The sequence below is a fragment of the Phaethon aethereus genome (genome assembly GCF_964289735.1).
Source record: "Phaethon aethereus genome assembly, chromosome: 5".
NCBI lineage: Eukaryota > Metazoa > Chordata > Aves > Phaethontiformes > Phaethontidae > Phaethon > Phaethon aethereus.
Genome location: NC_138579.1, coordinates 4,949,448 through 4,970,528, shown reverse-complemented (window position 1 = coordinate 4,970,528; position 21,081 = coordinate 4,949,448). Strand labels below are relative to the sequence as shown.

The window sequence follows — 21,081 nt, the reverse complement described above, 5'->3', positions numbered from 1 at the left end:
GTGCCCCATCTACTGATGCACAAGCATCAGGACCGCGGCTGATCCCTTTATGACCTATGTGGGACATACTTGTGCCTCGAGCTGGCATTCGGTGAGGGCCATCATCTCCTCGTACGTCATCTGCGAGAAGAGGGCGGCGTACTTGTGCAGCCGGAGGCTCTTCAGCCAGGCTGGGACATCTGCAGCACAAAAGTAATGAGATGAGAGCTCTTGTTGAGCTCGTGACACCGCTTAACCACGCGCGATAGCATCAACAGCAACACGAAGAGCTGATTAGCTGCCATCCACCATCCCTCCAGTGCTTCAGACACCTTACTGAACTTCACGGACCTTTTGGAGGACATAGTGCGATGGATATTGACAGTAGGAAGAACCAGCCCCAGGATGAAGACACGTCCTCAGAGGTTGGGTTTCTGCATCTGAGCTGCCGGAATTAGCCTACAGGGAGCCGGCATCGCACCACTGCAGGGGCAAGCTCCTCGCTGCCCTTTTCCCGGGAATGCGGGAACCACTGAAGCCAACAGTGTGGTTGAGCTTAGGATGAGCAAATGGCTGTTTTGCAGATGGCAGACACTGATTTATGGCATGAAGGAAGATGGTACATGCTGAAAATTTAAGTTTCTCTCAAAGAGAAATAGATTTTTTTTTGAGCATGGAAAAACGACATGCCATTGAAGATGGTCCCACAACCTGTTTCAGAAGGGTGACTTGGGACCTCAAAATGCACCAACTGAAATGGCTTCTGCCTTCCCACTCGTTATCTGCAGTGTAGGACCTCTGTGCCTGGTCGGATGGGTACCCAAAAGTACTTTTATCCTCCTGACATCAATGTGGTCTCACAAGGAAGGACCTGGGAGGGGGATCCTTCCTCTGCAACATGAAAAACCCCACCAGACCCCATGATGGGGTGTCCTCCACAGAGAAGGCAATGGGCTATGAGACTCCCCTGCTCCACCCTGCTCAGGGTTTTGCAGGTTTGGGGGGCCTGTGGTGACACCCCATGAGGGAGCGGGAGGCCCTGCAGATATCTGCACACCGTAGTGCCCATGATGACGCTTTTGCTTTGCATCCTAAAGGCTTCAAATGCTGTGCCAAATCAGGACCTGCTTTATTTGGCACCTACAACCCGGCAATGGCTCTGCCTTAGCCTCCCGAGCGGCCGCGCTCTGCTCCCAGGAGTACCCTTGTCCATTAGTCCTCATCACGTTCCCCACCAGCGAGACACCCGGGAGCCCCATCTCAACCCGCACTGGGTGCAGCAACAGTGAAAAAACAGTATTTCAGCCCCAAACCCCACACCTGGAGTGGAGGGAGCAGGTGGAGGCTCAGGAAGTGTCTCTTTTGGGGCTAAATACAAACTAACAGTGACATTTCCCCTCTCTTTGATCATTCCTGAGTTGCTGTAAAGGGGTATGTGTCACAGAATCACAGAATGGTGGGGGTTGGAAGGGACCCCTGAAGATCATCTGGTCCGACCCCCCTGCCAAGGCAGGGTCACCTAGCGCAGGTCGCACAGGAACGCGTCCAGTTGGGTTTTGAAGGTCTCCAGAGAAGGAGACTCCACAACCTCTCTGGGCAGCCCGTGCCAGTGCCCCGTCACCCTCACAGTGAAGAAGTTTTTCCTCATGTTGAGGTGGAACTTCCTGTGCTGCAGTTTGTGCCCGTTGCCCCTCGTCCTACCACTGGGCGCTACTGAAAAGAGCCTGGCTCCCTCCTCCCGACAGCCACCCTGCAGATATTGATAGACATCGACAGGGTCCCCTCTCAGCCTTCTCTTCTCCAGACTCCAACAGCCCGAGGTCTCTCAGCCTTTCCTCATACAAGAGATGTTCCAGGCCCTTAAACATCCTCGTAGCCCTCCGTTGGACTCTCCCCAAAAGTTCCCTGTCTCTCTTGAACAGGGGAGCCCAGAACTGGACACAGTACTGCAGATGAGGCCCCACCGTGTGTCAAGTGGGTGATGGACCCCACGTCCCACAGCAGGCAGGGGCTGACAGCGCAGGAGAAGGAGCGATGGCTGGCAGCAAGGCTGCACCGATGGGGTTCCTCTGCCCAACATGCCCACCAAAGGATGAGGAGGAATGGGGGCTTGTACCGTTTCTGGGAGGGATTTCTACCCATTATGTGCTTCTGCTGCCGGGCTGGGGCTGCTGTGGGTGCTGGTGCTCTGCTCACCACTCCTGAAGCCAGCATGAGGACAACCTTCACGGCCATGGCCAATAACCTTCACTAACGGAGCCAACCTCAAAGGTTTTCTAGGCTGATCCGACTGCGAAGTGTGAGGCCAGACTTGCTTCAGAAAGGGACGAGATGATGCGAGGAGGACAGTCCCACTGCTGGGACATCCCGCCGTATGGGTGGTCTCTGTCCAGAAAGCCCCACGCCGCTGAGTGCCAGATGCAAGTCAAGGATCACCACAGACCTCTTCCCAAACCAGCACCTCGTTGCTGGAGGGGACAGGGCAAGCTGGACCATTGGTTTGGGCCCCTAAGGCAATTTCTTACATCTGCCAAAAGTCTCCTGCTGCCCACTGCCCCGCCTGACCCCAAACCTCACTCGCATCCAAGCAGAGGATGCAAATGGCCCCAAAATGCTGCGTTTTGCTTACACCCTCCGACCTCTGACACACATCAGGATTTGGGTTTCAATGAAATTCCTCAAATACTGCACAGAAGGAGATCAGTCCCACATGAAACATGGGGCCAAAGCAGTTACTGAGCACAGACAGGCTGAACTTTGCCATTTTCCCGAAGTCCTGACATGCAACAGTTCTAAAACCTGCTACCAGAGGCCTCTTAAACCAAACTTTCTTTAAAAAAATTAACAGCTATCAGCAGAAAGCACTCTGTTTCCAGCACGGGACTGGCAGGCTCAAATCTCAACTTAATTTTAACACAAAACCACATCATTTTAGTGACGACACATTAAACGTCTACCTGATCCCGTGTCCCCTGGGGACATCTGCCTTTCACACACATCTGTGCCGATGGCAAAGCCCACGGGGATGCTTTCAGAAGAGAGATGCAACTTCATATAGACATTAAACCCTGCAGAAAACCCACCTCCAACCCTTGCGGAGAGTCAGAGTGCAGAAACAGCTTTTCTCTCCCTTTGCATCAGTCTCCCTGGACCACCTCCTAATTTTGGGGAGCTACAACGGTCCCAGAGCCCCCTTGCCAGCGGGGATGGCAAACCTGGGAGCGGGCTGGGGAGAGGGAGCCAGCCCAGCCCAGAGGGACGGTGGTAGGGCTCTCCCCCTTCCCATAGGGAAGAGACAACCAGGAGGTGCAAGGTCATCTAAGGCGATTTCATGGTTCTTGGAAAGTCAAACTTCCTAACGATCCCCACGGAGCAGCGAGCCACCCGCCTGTGGAGCTACTCTTTAATCACCGATTACCAGGAGCTAATTGCTGTCAGAAACACCGCGTCCGATGTGAGCAGCAAACCGAGGGCTTCCATGCTGCTCACATACATTGTCCCCTCTGTGCATTAAATGCTGGAGTTCGGCCGGCACACGTTTATCTGGGTGCTGGCGTGGAAACTCAGAAGGAATTTAGAAGGAAAACAATTCACCTGCCATATATATATACAGGCCAAAGTATGCATAGGACGTCTTCAAAAGTGCCCTTGCGGCACACCATGCCATGCCATGGATGTACTTGCAGCAGAAATCCCCAGCTGCACCCAAACCCTCCTCCTGGTGCGCCCCGAGGTGTGCCCTGGGAAAGGACAGACGGATGGATGGACGGATGGGCTCCGCAGGGAACAAAGCATCCGTGTCTGCCCCTGGAGAAACCAGGGGCTGGGAAAAAGCCGAAGGGCCCTTTTCCTTCAGCATGAAAATAAATGGAAAGGAGAGAAACAGGTGTCATCAGGGTATGAAGATAGATGGAAAGGAGAGAAATAGGTGACATTAGGGGAGATGAACCGCTAAGCCATGTTGGATGGGGGTCTGTGGGGAGTCTGGTTTCCCCACTACCCTCCTGGATGCCCTGGAGGGTGTTAAAGAGGGAGCAAGCTGACCGGAGGCGTGGGTGACACCAAGCCACAAGAGCCCGCAGGCGCTCGGGGAGATGTGGCTGCAATTCAGAGAAGGGACTTGGCAAACCGAGCAACCGGTCTGGATGAAATAAGATGTGACCCAATAAAAATGCACAAATTGTGCGTTTCTGTAGGAACAAGAAACGGCACGAACCGAGGGCAGGGAACGGGCAGTACTTTTTTTTTTCCCCGAGAAAAGCTGTGGGGATACAATGGGTCATATGCAGCACGCAGTGGTGTGTTATTTGAGGACGATGAGCTATACAGCCACAGAAATGCTGTCTGTACGGCAAGCAAGTCTCTGCTCTGTCCCCAAGTCCGGTTTTGGGCAACATACCTTCAATAAAATACGGACTTTCTGGAAAAAACCCAGCAGAGAGAAGCAAGAACAATCCCAAGTTTAGAAAAAAACATCTGTGAAGAAAGTGGATTTGTTCAGTCTGAAGAAACAGCGGAGGGGGAGAACATGACAGTCGTAGACACCAGAGGCTGTAGACATCTGTTTCACACATCCCCGGACGGCGGGACAACAGCAATTTGGCTGACTCAGCAATGGGGTGAATCGGGTTTAGATGTTTGCAAACCTTGCCCCAGAGAAGGAGGATGCTCGGGAAGGGATGGCCCCAGGAAGGGATCTCATCTCCTACGGAGGGGCCGCATGCAGCAGCAACGAGCTGTCTTCATCCGTGGATTTTATTTAATTGATTAAATTGATTTTTTTATTTAATTGATCCGTGGAATGCCTGGGCAATAGTTCCTTTGGGTTTTGCAGATTTGGCCGTACAGATCAATTGCATTGCACTGGCAGGTTTCTATCCACGCAGGTCCCAGACCTGCAGCCGTGGATCACAGGGAGCCAAGCTCCCCACAGTCTCCTCCCCAGCTCCATCGGCAGAAACAGCTACAGCCCACGGCCCCCACCCCAGCACGATGCTACGGTGCGAAGTCCAGGCAGGGAGAAGGCCGAGCCCCGAGCATCCACCTCACGGGGGAACCGTGAGGGGTTTTTTCATTCATGTATTTCATGCACATCCAAGTCATACAGTGCCAAGGCAAACACAATTCCACATTACAGAGATTTATACTTATGTAGATTTGTCTGCAATTAGAATAAAATCAGACCTTGTGACTATTTAAGAAATACAATTGTTTCCTTATTCTGTTACGTCATCAGTCTTTACACAATAGAGTTGCTTTGCATTAATGAAAACTGCAGTCGTTTAAATCGGTCTCTGATAGCTGTGGGTTCATTTTCAGTCATTTTGCCTGTCTAGGTGTTTGCCCAGTTTTTATCTATTTATTCCTCTATAGCCTGAAGTTTGCTCTCCAGCTTTGACTGCAGCAACAGGGTTTCGTTTCTGCCTTGTTTACCAACAGTATCACATACATTCATTGCTAAGAGTCTCTGTGAAATGCGAGTGTAATGGGAAAAATAACTGAAGTACACAGGATAAATTCACTGCAAACAAGTATCTTGAGCCAAAACTTCCCCAAATACTTGGTAGGTACCGAACACCGCAATGGTAAATCACACGTGGCTTGCTAAAACTATACTAAGCTATTTTTCACCGTAATTGGAAAAAAAAAAAAAGGCAGAGAAAAAAGCACCACTCTTAGCCAAAAGCCACAGGCTATGGAAAAAGTCCAGCTTCTTGGAAAGCTGGCAGCTTGCAGGATTTTGGGGCAAAACCAGCCCACCAGCACCCAACTGTAAGACATCAGGTCAGGACCAGCTGCTGCTTAGAAGAAAACCTAACTTATTGCCCTAAGCCTAAATTCCTAAACTGGGAAGAAATGCCGAAAGGCCCCATTTGGTTATGAGAACTCTCACACAAAACCGCCGATCGAGCCCCGCGTTGCCGGGAAAATGGCTTTTCCCCTCCTGCCTCTGGGTGCTGGGTGTGGGGAGGGGGGGGAAGGCGTCTGGTTTTTCACTCACCTTTCATCCCACTCCCTTCCTCCTGGAATGTGTTACGAGCGGAAGGCTGATCTTCTAAATGTTCACTCCCACCACTTCCCGAAGAGGCTACACTGCTTTGTGGAGACAGGGGGGCATGATCGGAAGGGATGCACTGGGGTCCTCTAGCTCGTAAGTCCTCATGAGACATCCATCCATGTCCTAGAGGTTGGTTTGGCACATTCATGGGTGGGGTAAGGGACACAGAGCGTTTCAAAGGGCTGTGGTGTGTCTGGCCTGAGAGAACTGAAAAAAAAAAAAAATTAAAAAAAAAAATCAAAGAGGTTATTCCCCCCTCGCGGCCCGGGATGCAGCAGAGTCCCCCGAAAAAAAATTAAATGAAATCAGAATGCGTGATGCCTGGTGGTTGGCCACGGTGCCTTGCTGATGGCTTCGCGGTGCCTGCAGCTACGTGAACCCTACCCTGAGCTCTCCGCTTTGCCTGCCAGGAGATGGGGTTACACGAGCTACGTCGGGTTGCGTAAGGAAAGGTGTTGCGTGGATTGGATCTCTAGGCAAAAAGAAAAAAAAAAAAAAAAAAAAATCGAGCAGCTCTAAAGGTTTTTCTGGTGTGGAGACAGGTACCAGCAGCAAACCTGAGCATGGGACCTGTGCTGGGTGCTTGGCTGCTGCCTCTCGCCACTGCTGGAGCCCGGTGGTCGCCTCCCTTGCAGGGAAGGCACCGCTGCTCCTCCAGGGGTGACGGGAATTTTCAAGCGACTACACTGAGGCCATGAAACTCGCCCTGCTAAAATCACCCAGACCTGTATCTTTCTGGGAAAGGCATGAAAACCCCCAGGGTGGGATGTCCTCACACAGACCCAGGGGAAGCGTCTCTGTCTCTCCCTTGGGGTTAGGACTTGGCTTATGCCCCGAAGCACGAGCATTTACACGTCTGCCTAAGGTCATCGCAGAGGTATCTGTTATCCACATGTATGTCTAAGCCTTTTTGAGCCCTGCTAAGATCTTGCACCGAGTTGAGCGATCAGCAGTAACAGAGCACCCCAGCTTTGCCACCCGAGGCACACGCCGGTCAACCCTCCGCAAAAGCAAACACCCAACGCAACAGTAAAAACACACCCACGACAAAGAGGTGAGGCTGAGTCGTGTTTGTATTTCCTGGCTGAAATTTTGAAACCATCAAGTTCAACTTGTTTTTACCAAATAACTCTAACACTGCTGGGAAAAGAGCGATGCACCAGCTCCTGTGATTTGGAGTTATTTTTTAAGAAAGGCTTTACAATGGGTGGGTGCTTACTTGCCTTTCAGTCACGTAGAGAAATATGCCCTACGAACGCTGAAGTATTAAAGCCCCAAAATCCTAGATTTTCTGACACTTTTTGGTAGAAGTGTTGAGACTTGAATAGACTTATAAATACAGGTTTTACTGAACGGTCTCCATTTTTCACTGCTCTTCTTCCATACTGTCTCATTAATTTTTAGTTATCTCCTTAAAGATCTTTTTCCTGGGTCTCTTAGTTAGCAGGGGTAATACATGGTATTTAGAGGAAAAGACAGATATAGACGAAGTATCTTTGTTTCCTGTAATGAAAAATATATGAAAAGATCGGTCTGTTGGCTTAACAAAATTCAAATTCCACCACTCACAAAGTCATTAAACTGCTGGTTAAACCATAAATGCAGTTAATGTATTTTAATGTACGGATTTAGGATATAAAACACTCATTTAATGTTTTCTTGCAGTTACTCTCAATGAAATCAGTTGGACTTCATGGGGGCTGTTTCCTGATAACCGAGACCAAAATAATCTCTGGATTTAGCCATTGCTCAGCTGAGCCGTGCCTCATCGCCCGCTGGGATAGGGGTAACTGGGACAAGTTCTGGATCCAGGGCTGTGGGAAGGGCTCTTCTGGTTTGCACCCAACCCAAGTCAACGCCGCTCCTTTCAATGCGCCCCTGGGTACAGATGTGGGGTTCGCATCGTGAGGGCTAACAAAACATCTTGCTCAGGTCGGCTAACAAGGACTCCTTTCTAGGGACGAGTGCAAATTCTGCAGAAAGCAACTAATTTCTCAAAATTAGTGGCTGTAAGCTTCATTGCGGGGTAGATGAAATGAAAAGCAGATTTTCTGCTCCAGGGAAATTTGAGGGGAGGGGGGTTAAAATGACCTTCCAGCCCAGGTAAGACTGAAGCAAAAACTTTTCAATTTTTCTGTCAAAATTGAATTTCTTAAATCTGTAAAAAAATCCTGAGGAAATTAATAATTTTTGTTGCTTTTCCCCCGGAAGCTCCGACATGAAGCTCCCTAACCCCCTTTTTCCACTGGTAGAAGTTAAGCAAAACCACTCACAGCTCCTCCACGTGTTATTTCCTAATACAAACAAGTTTTGCTGGAAAACTCCCAGCCAGGTGTACCATGCTGTGAAAGTTAAGCCAGGTTTAATTCCCAGCTAAAGCCTGGGGGAAAACCCACCATCAAAGCCATCTCTGCTGACCAGAAGCAGAATGAAAATGAGCAAGTAGCAGGGTTATAAAAGGAGGGGAGAGAAAAACGCCAGAGCTCGTTTACATTTATTAAGGACCTGTAAAAAACAGCCGGTGCCACACGCAGCTGATGGATGAGGCCGAAAACCTGCGGATTTCTGCAATGTCTAAATTGTTCCTGTTTCTGAAAACACTTTCCTCTCCTGGCACATAACACTAATGCCGTGCAGGGAAGCAAGGGGGATGTTTATGGTGAAGAATTTATTCCCTTTCCATTAAATAACTATAGAAACATCTTCCAGAAGTCTCCTGGCAGACAAAGATGTCAATGAGGACCTGGGATTGTTTTCAGTGTTAATGTTTCCTAAAGTTGTGGTGCATCCTGATGGGGAAATAGATGGATTTAAGAAGGTCTTCTTGGCTAAGTTATTTCAGCTCTTGGCTTTGCAATTTTACCCTAAAAGCAGCACCATAACAGGGCCCTGGAGACGTCACATCACCCTCCCAGGAGAAAAAAAATATTTAGCACTATAAAAAAACCCACAAAACAGGGGTAAATATGGGAAAAACCTGATAAATCAGTTGAAATGCATCACCAGGGCTGAGCATTGCAGCAGCATCACCCCGAGCCCCGTCTGTGCCTGCTGCCCCCAGCCGGGGTCGCATGGCCGGGGGGAGAAGCCACTCTGAATTTGCTGAAGGAAAAACTGTGGTTTAGGAAATATTAGTGCCCTTTCAATGAACAAGAGATGCAGGGGGAACAGGCAAGGAGGACAGGAGCTAATTGTCCCCTTTTAGGAGCCGAAGAGCTACTCCGCTAGTGCTCCCTCTTACCGGGTATGTGCAGCAGCAGCGTTTAAGCCACCCTCTCCCCACCAAAATCTTGCAAACAAGAGGATATTTTTGGCTTAAATCCTGCCCAGAGTCCTTCCTGAGCTGCAATACCCTTGCAAACTTCTGCTCTTCCATCTTAATTTTACGTCCCCTAATTAGAAGCCAGTGTTGGCTGGAGGAGAAATAATGAACTCCGCAGGATGGCCAGGAACAATTAGAAATCATCCAGCGCAATATATAAAAATTAGTTCCACTTCCTTCCCTGAGATAACGCAAGGCCAGAGTCCAACAGACCACGTTTTACTCAACTACAGGCAGTTTTACTGAATTAGGAGTCAATTCGCACAACTTCACGAGATGCAGTGGGCGTAATTCCCCTGCAAAGGATGCTACAAGCAGAAAAAGTCACCAGCTCTTGAAACCAGCTCTTGAAACCACCCCAGCTCCTCGTGCTACCATTGTTATCATCTAAGACGTAGATTATTTAAGAGCTCTTAGTGCTGGCCTAACTTTAGGCTCTGCTTAAGCCTTTCTGGCTGTAACAGACACCAGTGAGCAAGAGAGTTTCTTGCAAACCCTCTTACCAGTTTCCATCAACACTCAGGCTTAAAAATGCTGCGAATCCCAGGCTGGTACCTGCCTGGCGTGCACACAGCTCTCCCTCTTCTAAATTGTAACCTTCAGAAAGGGAATTAATAAATATGCATATTTATTAATGCTGCTGCTTGTGTTCCTGCCCTCAGCTTCTTGAAATAGAGGATGTACGTACTGATTTTCAAAGTGTCAGTTTAGTGCAGGTCATTCCCTGCTTTTGACAATCCTGTGTGTTTTTCAGATGGTCCAAGGTGAATCTGGGGCTGCCAATGGCTGAGCTGGGACTTCCCATCTGGATAAGTCACTTTTACTCAGTCTCTTGCAAAAATAAATGGTCCACGTGTGCTTTAATTGCAGGAGAAGAAAACCTGGAGTGAGATTATAACCTTACGCTCAAGCCCCCCTTTTTTTTTTCATTACAAAAAAATTAAGCTTTAATTTAAAACGGAAATCTAATATATTCTTCTAAGGTAAGATAAGCTTCCAGGAGGCGGCCAGAGGCACGCCTGCCTTTCTGAGCGCCGCAGCCGCGCGAGCTGAACTAACAAAGGGAGGAAACCGCCGCTCCGGAGCGCAAGCCACGCCGGCACACGGATCCCCTACAACTTGTAAGCGCGTCCCACTTCTGGTTTAGAAGTGTCTTCCTGCCCGCCGCAGGCTCATTTAGGTGGTGCAAGAGCCGTCTGCTCCCCAGGGACACACCAGCCACTTTGCAAAGGCAATGCCTGGGTCCGGCTCCTTCCACCTGGGTATCCGATGGGGCAGGGGCCGGAGCAGATGCCGGTCCTCCCCACGGTAAGCGGGCTGGTATCGCCTCTTTGCTCTGCCACCGCGGCTTGGAGCAGCCGTAGGGGTTGTGCTCAGCCCACGGCTGACCGTGTTTCCTTCCAAGAAAGCTCCTCGTGGCCTTCGGATCGGGGTCAGCCACAAGCTGGCGGTCGCTGCTAAAGATCATGCCTTTGAGATGAGCTCGAGATGTTTTGCTTCCTAGGGAAGAATGTGATAAATAACCTGGAGCTTACGGTGCTGAGATGTACAAGGTGCTGCTGAAGAGCTCTCAGGCTTCAAACCAAGCTCGGCTTAATATTCCCTGGGGACAAAAATTAAGAGGATGGAGAAGGAGCGATGGCGACGATGCAACCGTCCCCTCGTGCAGGGCTCCCCACAGCAGGAGGCGGATGCAGCCCACGGTGCCGCAGGGATGGGGCAGCAAGGAGCATCCCTGTGGGGCCACCATCTCCCCAGGTAAAACCGGCTTTATCATGGACCAAACACTGGCTGGGCTGGCAGGCATGGCAACGTGCTTAGAGAAACTCCGAGGCTGCAAGTGCTTTCCCTGTGAAGCCCTGGGTTTCGGGCTTTTTTTTTTTTTCTCTCTTCCTTTTTGAAGTGGTGTTGCCTATTTTGGTAGGCAAGCGCTAATTTCAGGAGGGTTTTTGTTCACTGAAGCCCTTGTGGAACAGCGTCAGACATGTGTGTTGTGGTTTCTCAGGGTTTCGGGCCAATTTTTCAGCCTGAGAAGGAAAAAGCCACCCATTCCTGTAATTGGAGCTGAGGAATTGCAGGCAGACCTTTCTCCACACGGCGTGTGATGGCCGATGAGGTGCTCGCTTTCCCACTGCCCCAGAGCACCCTTCACTAAACCTGGCTTAAAATGCTGCAAAAAGTCCTTGACAAGACACACGTGGGGCTGATGCAAGCGTTTCCACCGAGAGCCAGACCCATCGCTGGGTACAGAGGTGTGTTCAGATAGTCTCCGGTCCCGGTGTGCCCTCCACTGCTGCACAGTCCCCACCGCGTCCCTGACACCCAGAGGACTTTTACAGCCACCTCACAACCCTTTAGACCAGTGCACTGCCCATACAGCAGATTACAATTCAGAATAATGTCCTCCCCATGGCCAGAGAAAGGAAAAAGCACTGCAAGGTGCATGCTGAACTCTTCTGGAGATTTTTTCTTTGTTTTTAGCCTAAAAATGGCTCTTCTTGGCTGCAAAGCTGGTTATGGTGCATCCTCTGGCAGCGTCCGATGATGCACAATTCCTTTTCTGGTCTGTAGGTACCTGGAGCAGCAGCTTGACCCCGATTTGTTCTAGGAAGTGGGGATTTTTTAATGCACTGAGGCCACATGGTCTCTTGTGCAGCCCGGAGGCATCCCCATGGAGGGGGAATACTGAGCAGCTCCTGCAATCCCCCTCGCAAGCAACTGCCAAGTTCAACTCCATCCTCTCCTCCACTTCCTCCTTGCTACCCTGGTCACGAAGCATCATCCCCTCCAGGAAGGCTCGTCCGTGCTGGCAGACCAACGCTCGTGGCTTTTCCAGGGTTTCTGTGCCGAGGACCCTTGGAAACAGCCGCTGATGGGTCACGCTGCCCGGCTGGCACCCAGCCTCCTTCCTGGGCACCTCATTCACCCGCTCCCCACGTCGCTGTGGGCAGCTCCAGCGTGGATGAAGCACAACCTGATGGAACATCTTTCGGCACAACATCCCCTAACTCTTGGAGCCTTTTCTTTGTGCCTTTTTTTTTTTTTTTTTTTTTCTCCCTGGGTTTTGTGGCTGTGACTTCAACTGTGTTCGTTGCCATGTCCTTAGTTCTGAATCAGGGGCTGATATAAGCCACGGGGGATGAAACCAAGGGTCCTAAATGCAAGCAGCCACAGGCTAGCTGTGCTCATTAGGGGAAAAAATAAAGATATAAGCGGAGTGCTGTCTCGAGCAGAGAAATTAGGAAGAAGCACAGACTGCAGAAAAGCCCATCAAGCAAACTTTTTTTAAAAAATGACGTTTTTAAACACAGTTTCCTGTTCAAGAAACTGGACAGAGAAACAATAACCCGTTTGTTGCCGCTCTCTCCAAGCAACGCCTGCGAGGCCCCATCCAGGCTCAGCCGGGGAAGGGGACGTCTCTGCTGACCGCAGAGGGTTTTGTGAACCCCTGCACGGCGTGAGCATGCGTGGATCCACTGCTTGGCCCCGTCAGGAATTGCTGTTACTGTTAGTTACTCATTTGTGTAGCAGCAGGAGCAGGGCTGCATCAAAAGACATGTAAACGCAGCTCTGGGTGGCTTCAGCAGTCCGATGGGATGCATTTCTGGAAGGAAGCCCAGCTCATCTCGCTGAGAAGCAGGAGGTCAGGAGCTGCTTGCCAGGTCCTTGCGTGGGGCTTCCCACCAGAGCATCCGGCAAGGTGGGAGCAAGACAGACCAGGTGTGGATCCCGACCGTGATTTTAACTCGCAGACAAAAGGACGCAGGAAACTGCGGCAGCAGGAGGTGGGAATCGGTGTTGGGGATTGAGGATTAGAGGCGCGTTGCAAGAAAGCGCTGCCCTAAACCGTGCAACACCCTGATCTCCAGGCCAATAAATGTGGTTTCTCGCATACATTTATACAGAAATCACGGAAAAAACAGTGTTCGCCCCTGGGGAATCCCGGTCCGTTAATAACAACGCTGCTGTGCTGAACCAAGTCTCCGTAATTATCCCAGAATTCACTGATTTTTTGCAATGGGCTCCCAGGGGAAATTCCTCCCCTGCTCGTGGATCAAACCAGATGATAAACTGTGCTGGGATGCAGAAACTCTCCTTCCTACAGTCCTTTTCTACCCAGAGGAGATGTCCAAGAGCATCTGCTCCGCTCAGGCAGCAGCCAGCACTTCCCACTGCCTCCACCAGCCATGGACCACTAGTAAGACCCCTGGTCTGAGGAGCATCTGCCTGCTGAGACTGCCGGCAGCATCAGCTTCTACCACACGTTACCCTTCAGATGGAGAATCCCCTCTAGCAGCTACAACCATTTTTGGAGAGCAAGCTGGAAGACATTATGTCCACAACATGCCTTTACGAGCAATAAGCAACCTGTGGGAAACTGGGAGTAAGAAAAGAAGGGTCTCAAGCCAGTCAGGTGAATGTGAAACCTCTAGAATTGCCCCAAGAAACTGGGATCCAATAATCCCTAGAGAGTCATTAAAAATCTGTGGAGTGAGTGCAGGGAGACAGCGTGCCTTTAGGAGTGACAAAATACAGGAGCACACGGCGCGTCTTACGTGATGCATGGCCCACAGTCATCGCCCCAACTATCATCAGGGAAATTCCACCCAGAAAGAAACAGGACTTTGCTACAGCACTGTAGTCTTTTCCATCCTCACCAGCGTATTTGGGATTTTCTCCTCCCTTGTCTCTTTTTACCCACTTTTACTCATTCAGAAAAGCCATTTAGTCCTCCTCTCTTGTAGGCACAATGGCCCGGATTTCACAAGACAAATTCCTCTGGCCTCCAGTGCTTGGGGGTCTCAGGGGCTCACACGCCCCATCCCGAGCACCCTCCCTCTGGGCTGGTGATCTCTTACTCCTTCTCCTTCAGCTTCTTCAAGGAGCATCAAATCCCACCAGCTCCAGGAGACAAGAAAAGACTGCTGGGTCTCTGAGGGGTAAACGCAATATCCAGTTTGAGTAGATGCAAAAGATCCTGAGCAGTCACTGCCCAGCACAGACACCTCCCGACTCCCCGTATTGCCCAAAATACCGAGCTCTGCAGTGCCTCCCCAGCAGCCATGGGATAGCCATGGCTGCTATCACAAAACATGCATTAATTCTTTCCCATTATCACTTCAAATTAACTCAGCTCAGCTTCCCACCTCCTCTACAAACTGAGAGCTTACGCATCCTAAAAATCTGCCCTCATCATCCTCCGAAACATTCCCGATTGCTCAGATATTGCCTTGCATTTGAGTTATGACACAGATTTCTGTGCTGGCTAACATGAGACTAGATTGCTCAGCAAACGGCGGGGAGGGACTATGGGTACAAGAAAACACAGAATGCAGAGCAACCAGCCTCGAATAAAATTGCATAATAAATGGGAAAAGCAAATTTGAGGGGAAAATAAAATGAAATAAAAAATTCAGCTTCAGGGCTGCCAAAAATGAGCCATTGATTACAGCGCATTTGATCCATTTGCATGCAGAGCTCTTCGCTTTGGAGCCGAGATGGAAACAGAGTCTTAATATAGCTGGAGAGAAAATATCCTTCTTGCACTCTCCTAACTGCACTTTGATAGGAAGCAGCCACGGAGCAGATGGTGCCTATATATAATCACCAGACCTATTATCCCAGCCTCTTTTAGTAATTTGAAGGATGTGATAACCACAAGGAAAGTGGCAAATATTCCCCCTCCCTCCCTTCCCCCTGTAAGAAAAATCTAAAAAAAAAAGAAAGAGGAGGAAGCTATAATTATGGCAACGATTAAAAGAATTTCCAAATGAAGTAAATAACTATTTTGTGTGCTGCTCCTTTAAACCAGAAGTCAAAAGTTAATTAAATAGCAGCGTGTTACTGAGTCGGGAGAACACAGCAAGTCCCCGTGCAGTCGGGAAGGAGACTGGAGTCGCTTCGGATGAATCCAAACCCCAGCACTCCCTTCCCTCCCCGCTGCCATTTCCCTGCAGCTGCTGTTTGATGGCGGGGGAAAGGAGAGCTCATCTGTCTCCATTTCTTTACTTGCCAAAGCCCAGAGTCACACGGTTTCGAAGGATGAGTGATGGAAAGCAGATTCTCTCCCCACAAAGGTTTCTCACCCCACGAAGATGCTCAGGAAAACATTACAAATCTGATTTTCATGATGTTGCGAGGGAAGGCTGGGGAAAGGGGGTGTTGGGAGGCTGTTGTGCAGGAGCAAAAAGGGCTTTAGGGGGTGTTTGCACACCTCTGCCAGCATGGACCTTTCCTCCCCTTCTACAGCTGCCTGCTGGACACCCCAAAAGTGCTTGTTGGCAACTCGGAGCCCTGGGGTGAGCTGGTCAGAGCCATCCCTGGCTGCAGGCAGCTATTACTCATCAGGCACTTTACGGACATAAGTTAATAGTGGAGGTGCTGAGAAGCATCCGGGGGTACCTGGCTCCCAGTTGGAGCCCCCAGCCCCACGCCGACGGTGGTTCTGGTGGTAATGCAAACTGCAGATGGGACCCACGGGTCTTTGTGGGGTAATGGGAAAAGCAAAGGTTCCCTTGGGAGAGCAACAAGCTCCTATGCAACAAGTAACCACAGCTTACTGTTGTCTGTGCCAGTATCTGACAGGCACCAGCATGGCTGGTAAAATACACTGGGGTCTAGGAGGGTCCATCCATCAACAAAACCTCCTGGTCAACTGATGTGGGAGACTGCTGAGAGGTCTGAGAGAATTAACTGGGGATGCCTGACTTTGCTCCACAGCCTGGAGAGCATCAATCAGCTGCGCCGGTGGCTTCTGCGCTGCTTCCAGGTCAGAAGCATGATTCACTGGCGACAGGAATCCCAAGGACCGTAGGATAATGCAAAAAAACATTGCTGCTGCTTCTTAACACCCCTCCCCGAGACACACAGGCTGCCGTAAGGAAAGCGGAGGCGGCGCTGGAGCTGCAAGCTTCAAGCTCTCCCCACCCCGACTTGCAAGTCAAGGATGGTGTCCTACCTGCCACCGCCGACGGACAAGCAACGCGCTAACAGCCGTGCAAAACCAGGGCATGCAGTCCCTGCCCTGAGCGCTTACGCTCCGTGATTGCACCGGGATTTCACAAGCCGAGAGGGTGGGAGCATCCCTGGGTGCTGCTGGAATAGAGGTTCCCAAATTAGGTGGCCTCATTCCAGCCAGGAAGCTGCGGAGCCATCGCTCTGTGAGTAGGGCATGTGAATTTGGGAGCAGTGCCCTGTAAAGGAGATGTGCAAGGATCAAACTGTGCACGTACCCAGGTTTGGAGGAAGCAACGGTGCGGTCCCAGAGGATGCATGTGTGACATGCCCTCTTCGGGGACAGCCACGTGTCACCCGCTGGCACCCACTGCTCCCCCTCCTCTTCACCAGCCACGCAGACCGACCACCTAACACCAGGGCTGTTTGCTAGGGCTACGGCAGGCCAGATGACGCGGGTTATCTAAGTGCCTACAAGCATCGTTTGGTGTCGCGAGGGCTGGGTTAGGAGCACCCGCGCCGGTCTGTACCTACCAGCAGCCAAAAGCAACCGGTGACATCCACGCATGCTCACGTGCCGCCCACGGCATCACCTGGTGCAAGTCACCGCTGAGCCCAGCCTCGAAGTCCCCTCCCCTTCTTTCGCTTTGGGACCGCGGTAGGACCCCTCCGCCTTTCAGTGACATCTCTGCCTCCGAGCACCACGGCCGACGAGGGGCCAAGCAGAGGCAGGGCCACAAGATACGGCTCGCTGCCCACGTGAAAACCCACTCGCTGCGGCACGCTCGTGGGAAACGCGTTCGCTCCCCTGCCTACTCCCGCTGCTTGGCAAGCAGGTATCCATCACTCGCTCGACACCCTGCCTGCAGCAGCATCGGCGCACAGCCCAAAGCGCTGCCTGCCGCGGGCTGCACATACGCCCTCCGCCGCCACTTGCTCCCACGCGGCAGCAGAGCGGGCACGGCGGGGAGGACCCCACCTCCATCTCTGTGCTGATGCCCGGGGTAACATCAGCTCTGCTTTGCTAACCGCATCCCCCCAGAGCCAACCGCGTCCCCCCGAAGGCATCCACTGCAGGCAAGAAACTGCGCCTGCCCCGAAGGCTGCGTGGCTGCGCATCCCCTACGAGCGACCCTGAACGGGAACGGGAGAGCCACCCTCCCAGACGCTGGCCTGGGGACAACGTCCAAAGCCAAGTGTTTCACGAGGGTCCATGGGTTCCTCCATGTCACTGTGTAAATCCCCCACTTTGTTTTCCTTCCACTGCAGAGCGTGGTCTTTGGGAAGACAACAGGCAAGGCTGATTAGCTTCGATGACAGTTTAAGACCCCCACAGAAATGCACTGCAGGTTGGACCTCAGCACCATGTTGGCCACCCTCCTTTCTGGCAAAAGACACAGAGAGAAGAGAGGACCTCTGGGAGCAAAGAGGTGAAGGTAACATGCCAAAACAGGCTCACAGGAGGAACAGAAAGCGCCGGGGCAGCTAAGCTGAGGTCTCAAGGATAGAACAGGTTCTGACTGTTGCTCGAGTACAAGAGTCCATCCAGACACTTCAATACACCGTGTTAGGAAACACTGAACACAGCAACACGTATGCTAAAAGGTGACAGTCCGGAAGGCAAGGCCAGACCAATTTCCTGTCAAAATGTCTTCAAGCATCTTCACCTTGAGCCCTTGTGAGCAAATGCACAGCAGAGATCACAGAATCACAGAACCATTTAGGTTGGAAAAGACCTTTAAGATCATTCAGTCCAACTGTAAACCTAACACTACCAAGTTCACCACTAAACCATGTCCCTAAGCACCACATCTATACGTGTTTTAAATACCTCCAGGGATGGTGACTCCATCACTTCCCTGGGCAGCCTGCTCCAGAGCTTGACAACTCTTTTGGTGAAGAAATTTTCCATAACATCAATCTAAACCTCCTCTGGTGCAACTTGAGGCCATTTCTTCTCGTCCTATCACTTGTAACTTGGACTGTATGATGGTGCTACCCTGATCTCTTTCATTTAGACAAACCCATTTTCCCAGCCCGTAACTTGCTGCTGCACACCTGGATCCCTCAGACCGGGGGGAGCAGTCTCCCTCCCTGCACCCAACCAGCCAACCACCACCTCAGGGGCTGCCATGGTCCCAGGGAGGATGGCTCACCTGGCTGCCCTGCTTGGAGCCCAGGTCTGGGCAGCACGGGAGCTGGGCTGTTGGTGGGATGAGCACACGTAGCTGGCCCATCAACTAAGAACAACTTGGCCAGCACTGGCTCACAGAGAACGGGCACAGCTTGCTCTGTTTTGATTTTGGACACCTCCCTGCTAACCAGAGGGCAAGGGACATGGCAGATGGAGCGGCCTCAACAGCAGGAAGGGACATTAGCTGTAAAACACAGTTCTGCAATGACCACTCAAGAGCAGTAGCAGATTCCCCCCAGCATTGCTGAGACCGCAAAAGGCCATTGCTTTTGTCCTCCACCACCTCTAACACCTCCAATGCCTGATGGCTTCCAAGGTGAGGGCAGGTGACTGTCAATCTCCTTGCTGAGTGATGGTCTAAAGAGCTGTGGACCATATCTTCCAGGGACCAAGGGCTTTGAATTTATAGGGGGGGCAGGAGATTTCTATCTGCTGTTCAGAGCTGGAGTAGAAGATTATGGTTGCACTCAATGATCTTTAAAGGTCTTTTCCAACCTAAATGATTCTATGATTCTATGTTGTCCTCGCTCTCAGTCCTGCTTGCTGTTGTATTTGTGCATATTCTGCATGGATTTCAGAAAGCAACTCTGCTCACACGTTATCTTTTTGTACAGCGACTGTTTTTAAGCTATAGAATTAGCAAGATATTGTAGCAATGGGACCCTGGCAAAGTGGGCGACTCCTAGAAACGTTCTCCGACGGTTACGTACAACACTAGAGGGCACAAGCAAGACAACAGATGCCCCTGTCTACCACCGCTGAAAAGCTCGAGGCCAATGAGCTTTTCTCAGTCCATCAGTTAAAAAAAAAAAAAAAGCAAACAACATCAGAGGTGTCCCCATCTGTCAGGATGAGTGCCAGGGTGCCAAGTCTCAGCACACAGCACAGCCAACCGAGGAACAGGTTTCCGAAGGCAATTCCTGAGTACAAAGCTAATCCCCCCTGGCAAGAACAGTACATTTGTCTGCTTCGCTGTTGTAACGTTATTAAGACTTTTGCACTCCTTATTTTTAAGCAAGCAAAACGGCGTGTTCTGCTAACTTTGCATGGGAGGAAACGTGTCGCTCTGCGTAAGTCAAACATACACCGCAGACACACTATCCCCTTCAGGTGTCGTAGCAAATCTACAGAGAGGAGAGTGTTGTACTTGCAAGATGCCCATCAAACCAGCACAAATTAGGGTGGTCCTGTGGGTTAAAACACGCAGTTGTCCTGCTATCAAGCTGATACTGACAGTGTCGTCTCCAGTGGTAGGCGATGAGCTGGTGCACAACAGTGCAGGGGACGAAGAGTCAGGAAACCCACACTCCATTCATAGCAAATGCTTTCTTGGTGTTGGTTCTTCTGCCTCAATTCCTTGATGACTTGGGAAAGAGCTCCACCATCTTGTTCAACTGCTTTTTCACTAGAGAGGCCATAACTGGGGCAAATGTAGGCAAAATCCAGCAAGTCACAGCTGTTGCAGCTGTGTTGCAGCTCAAGCTCTGCTGGATGGGCTGAGAAAGTAGAGCGAAGCCATTATGGTGATGCAGTGGATGGGCATGAACTTCCATTGCTTCAGGTGAGTCCACACCCTCAGATCGCTCCAGACCCAAACCCATCACTTATGACATTGGTCCCACTCCTGAACCACCATTACTGTGGTAAATCCAGAGTGACGCCTTCAGAGTGCTCCAAACTTGTCCCGCAAAAGCCGGAGAACTCCAGCAACATCTCCTCAAACCTTGGCTAACACCAGCCAGCACCACTGAGAGAGAGCTGGAGATGAACCAAGCCTGAATCAAATCTCAAAGCCTGGGTCTAGGTTGAAACAAGGACAGCACAAAGTAAATTGTCACATGAGCTTCACCTATCCATATTTAAACCCAAGGCCGTAATAGCGTTACACCTAATTATGCCACAAAACCAGAAAAAAGTACCTCAGGCAAGATCACCCCATTACTCCTCCAGGAAAGACTTTGCCCCATTTTGGCAAAGTTTCCATCAGGAACAGGCAGTGCCTTTGCGGGGATGGGTGGGGGAAGGCTGTGCCCTGCAGGGTGTTGCTGGATTAAGCCCCTGTCTAGATAAATGCCTCCAAGTAAGGGGAGAATTTAAAAATAATAACACTAAAACCTAAACAAACGGTAACGGTCTGAGGGCTCTGCTTTGGAATAAAAGATTAATGGACATATTGATTGACTCAAGTGGCTGGGACAAAGGCTGACAGCCATGTTTATTTTTTAGCATCTGTCTGTGGACTTACTGTGCTTGGGTCCGAGCAAATATTGCGTTAAGGAAGCCTATGAACTAACACATGAAGCGTGGTCAGGCCATCTCCAGCTCAGCCCACAGGTTGTCTGAAAATACTGACACCAAAACACATTAGCAGGAGTTACAACAGCTTAACATTTAGGAGTAGATTGGGCTGAAGATGTGTTCAGATGCCTCTGCAAAGCTACTTAGTCTTAGAAATGTGTTGACCCCAGTGTGACCCTTAGGGAGAAGTGGGGACTCTGTAAATCTTATAAACCTTGCAGCCAAAAGGAAGATGGTGCGAGCGAGCTGCCCCGGTGCCATGAAAGGCAGCCACTG

At 50.7% G+C, this 21,081-nt stretch overlaps 1 protein-coding gene across 2 annotated transcripts in view; it reads right to left on the bottom strand.

Moving 5' to 3' along the window:
- Positions 1-21,081, bottom strand: part of SAMD4A (sterile alpha motif domain containing 4A) — a gene marked incomplete at its 3' end in the record, with an annotated part of 103,812 nt that overhangs the window by 14,597 nt on the left and 68,134 nt on the right. Inside the window, exons 3-4 of one of the 2 annotated variants that reach the window (XM_082000505.1) lie at positions 5,981-6,244; positions 70-179 (exon numbers count right to left, since the gene is read on the bottom strand). In XM_082000505.1, coding sequence (XP_081856631.1) covers positions 70-179; positions 5,981-6,244 — 374 coding nt within the window. The remainder of the gene's footprint in view (positions 1-69; positions 180-5,980; positions 6,245-21,081) is intronic. The other variant, XM_082000506.1, reaches the window with a different exon arrangement.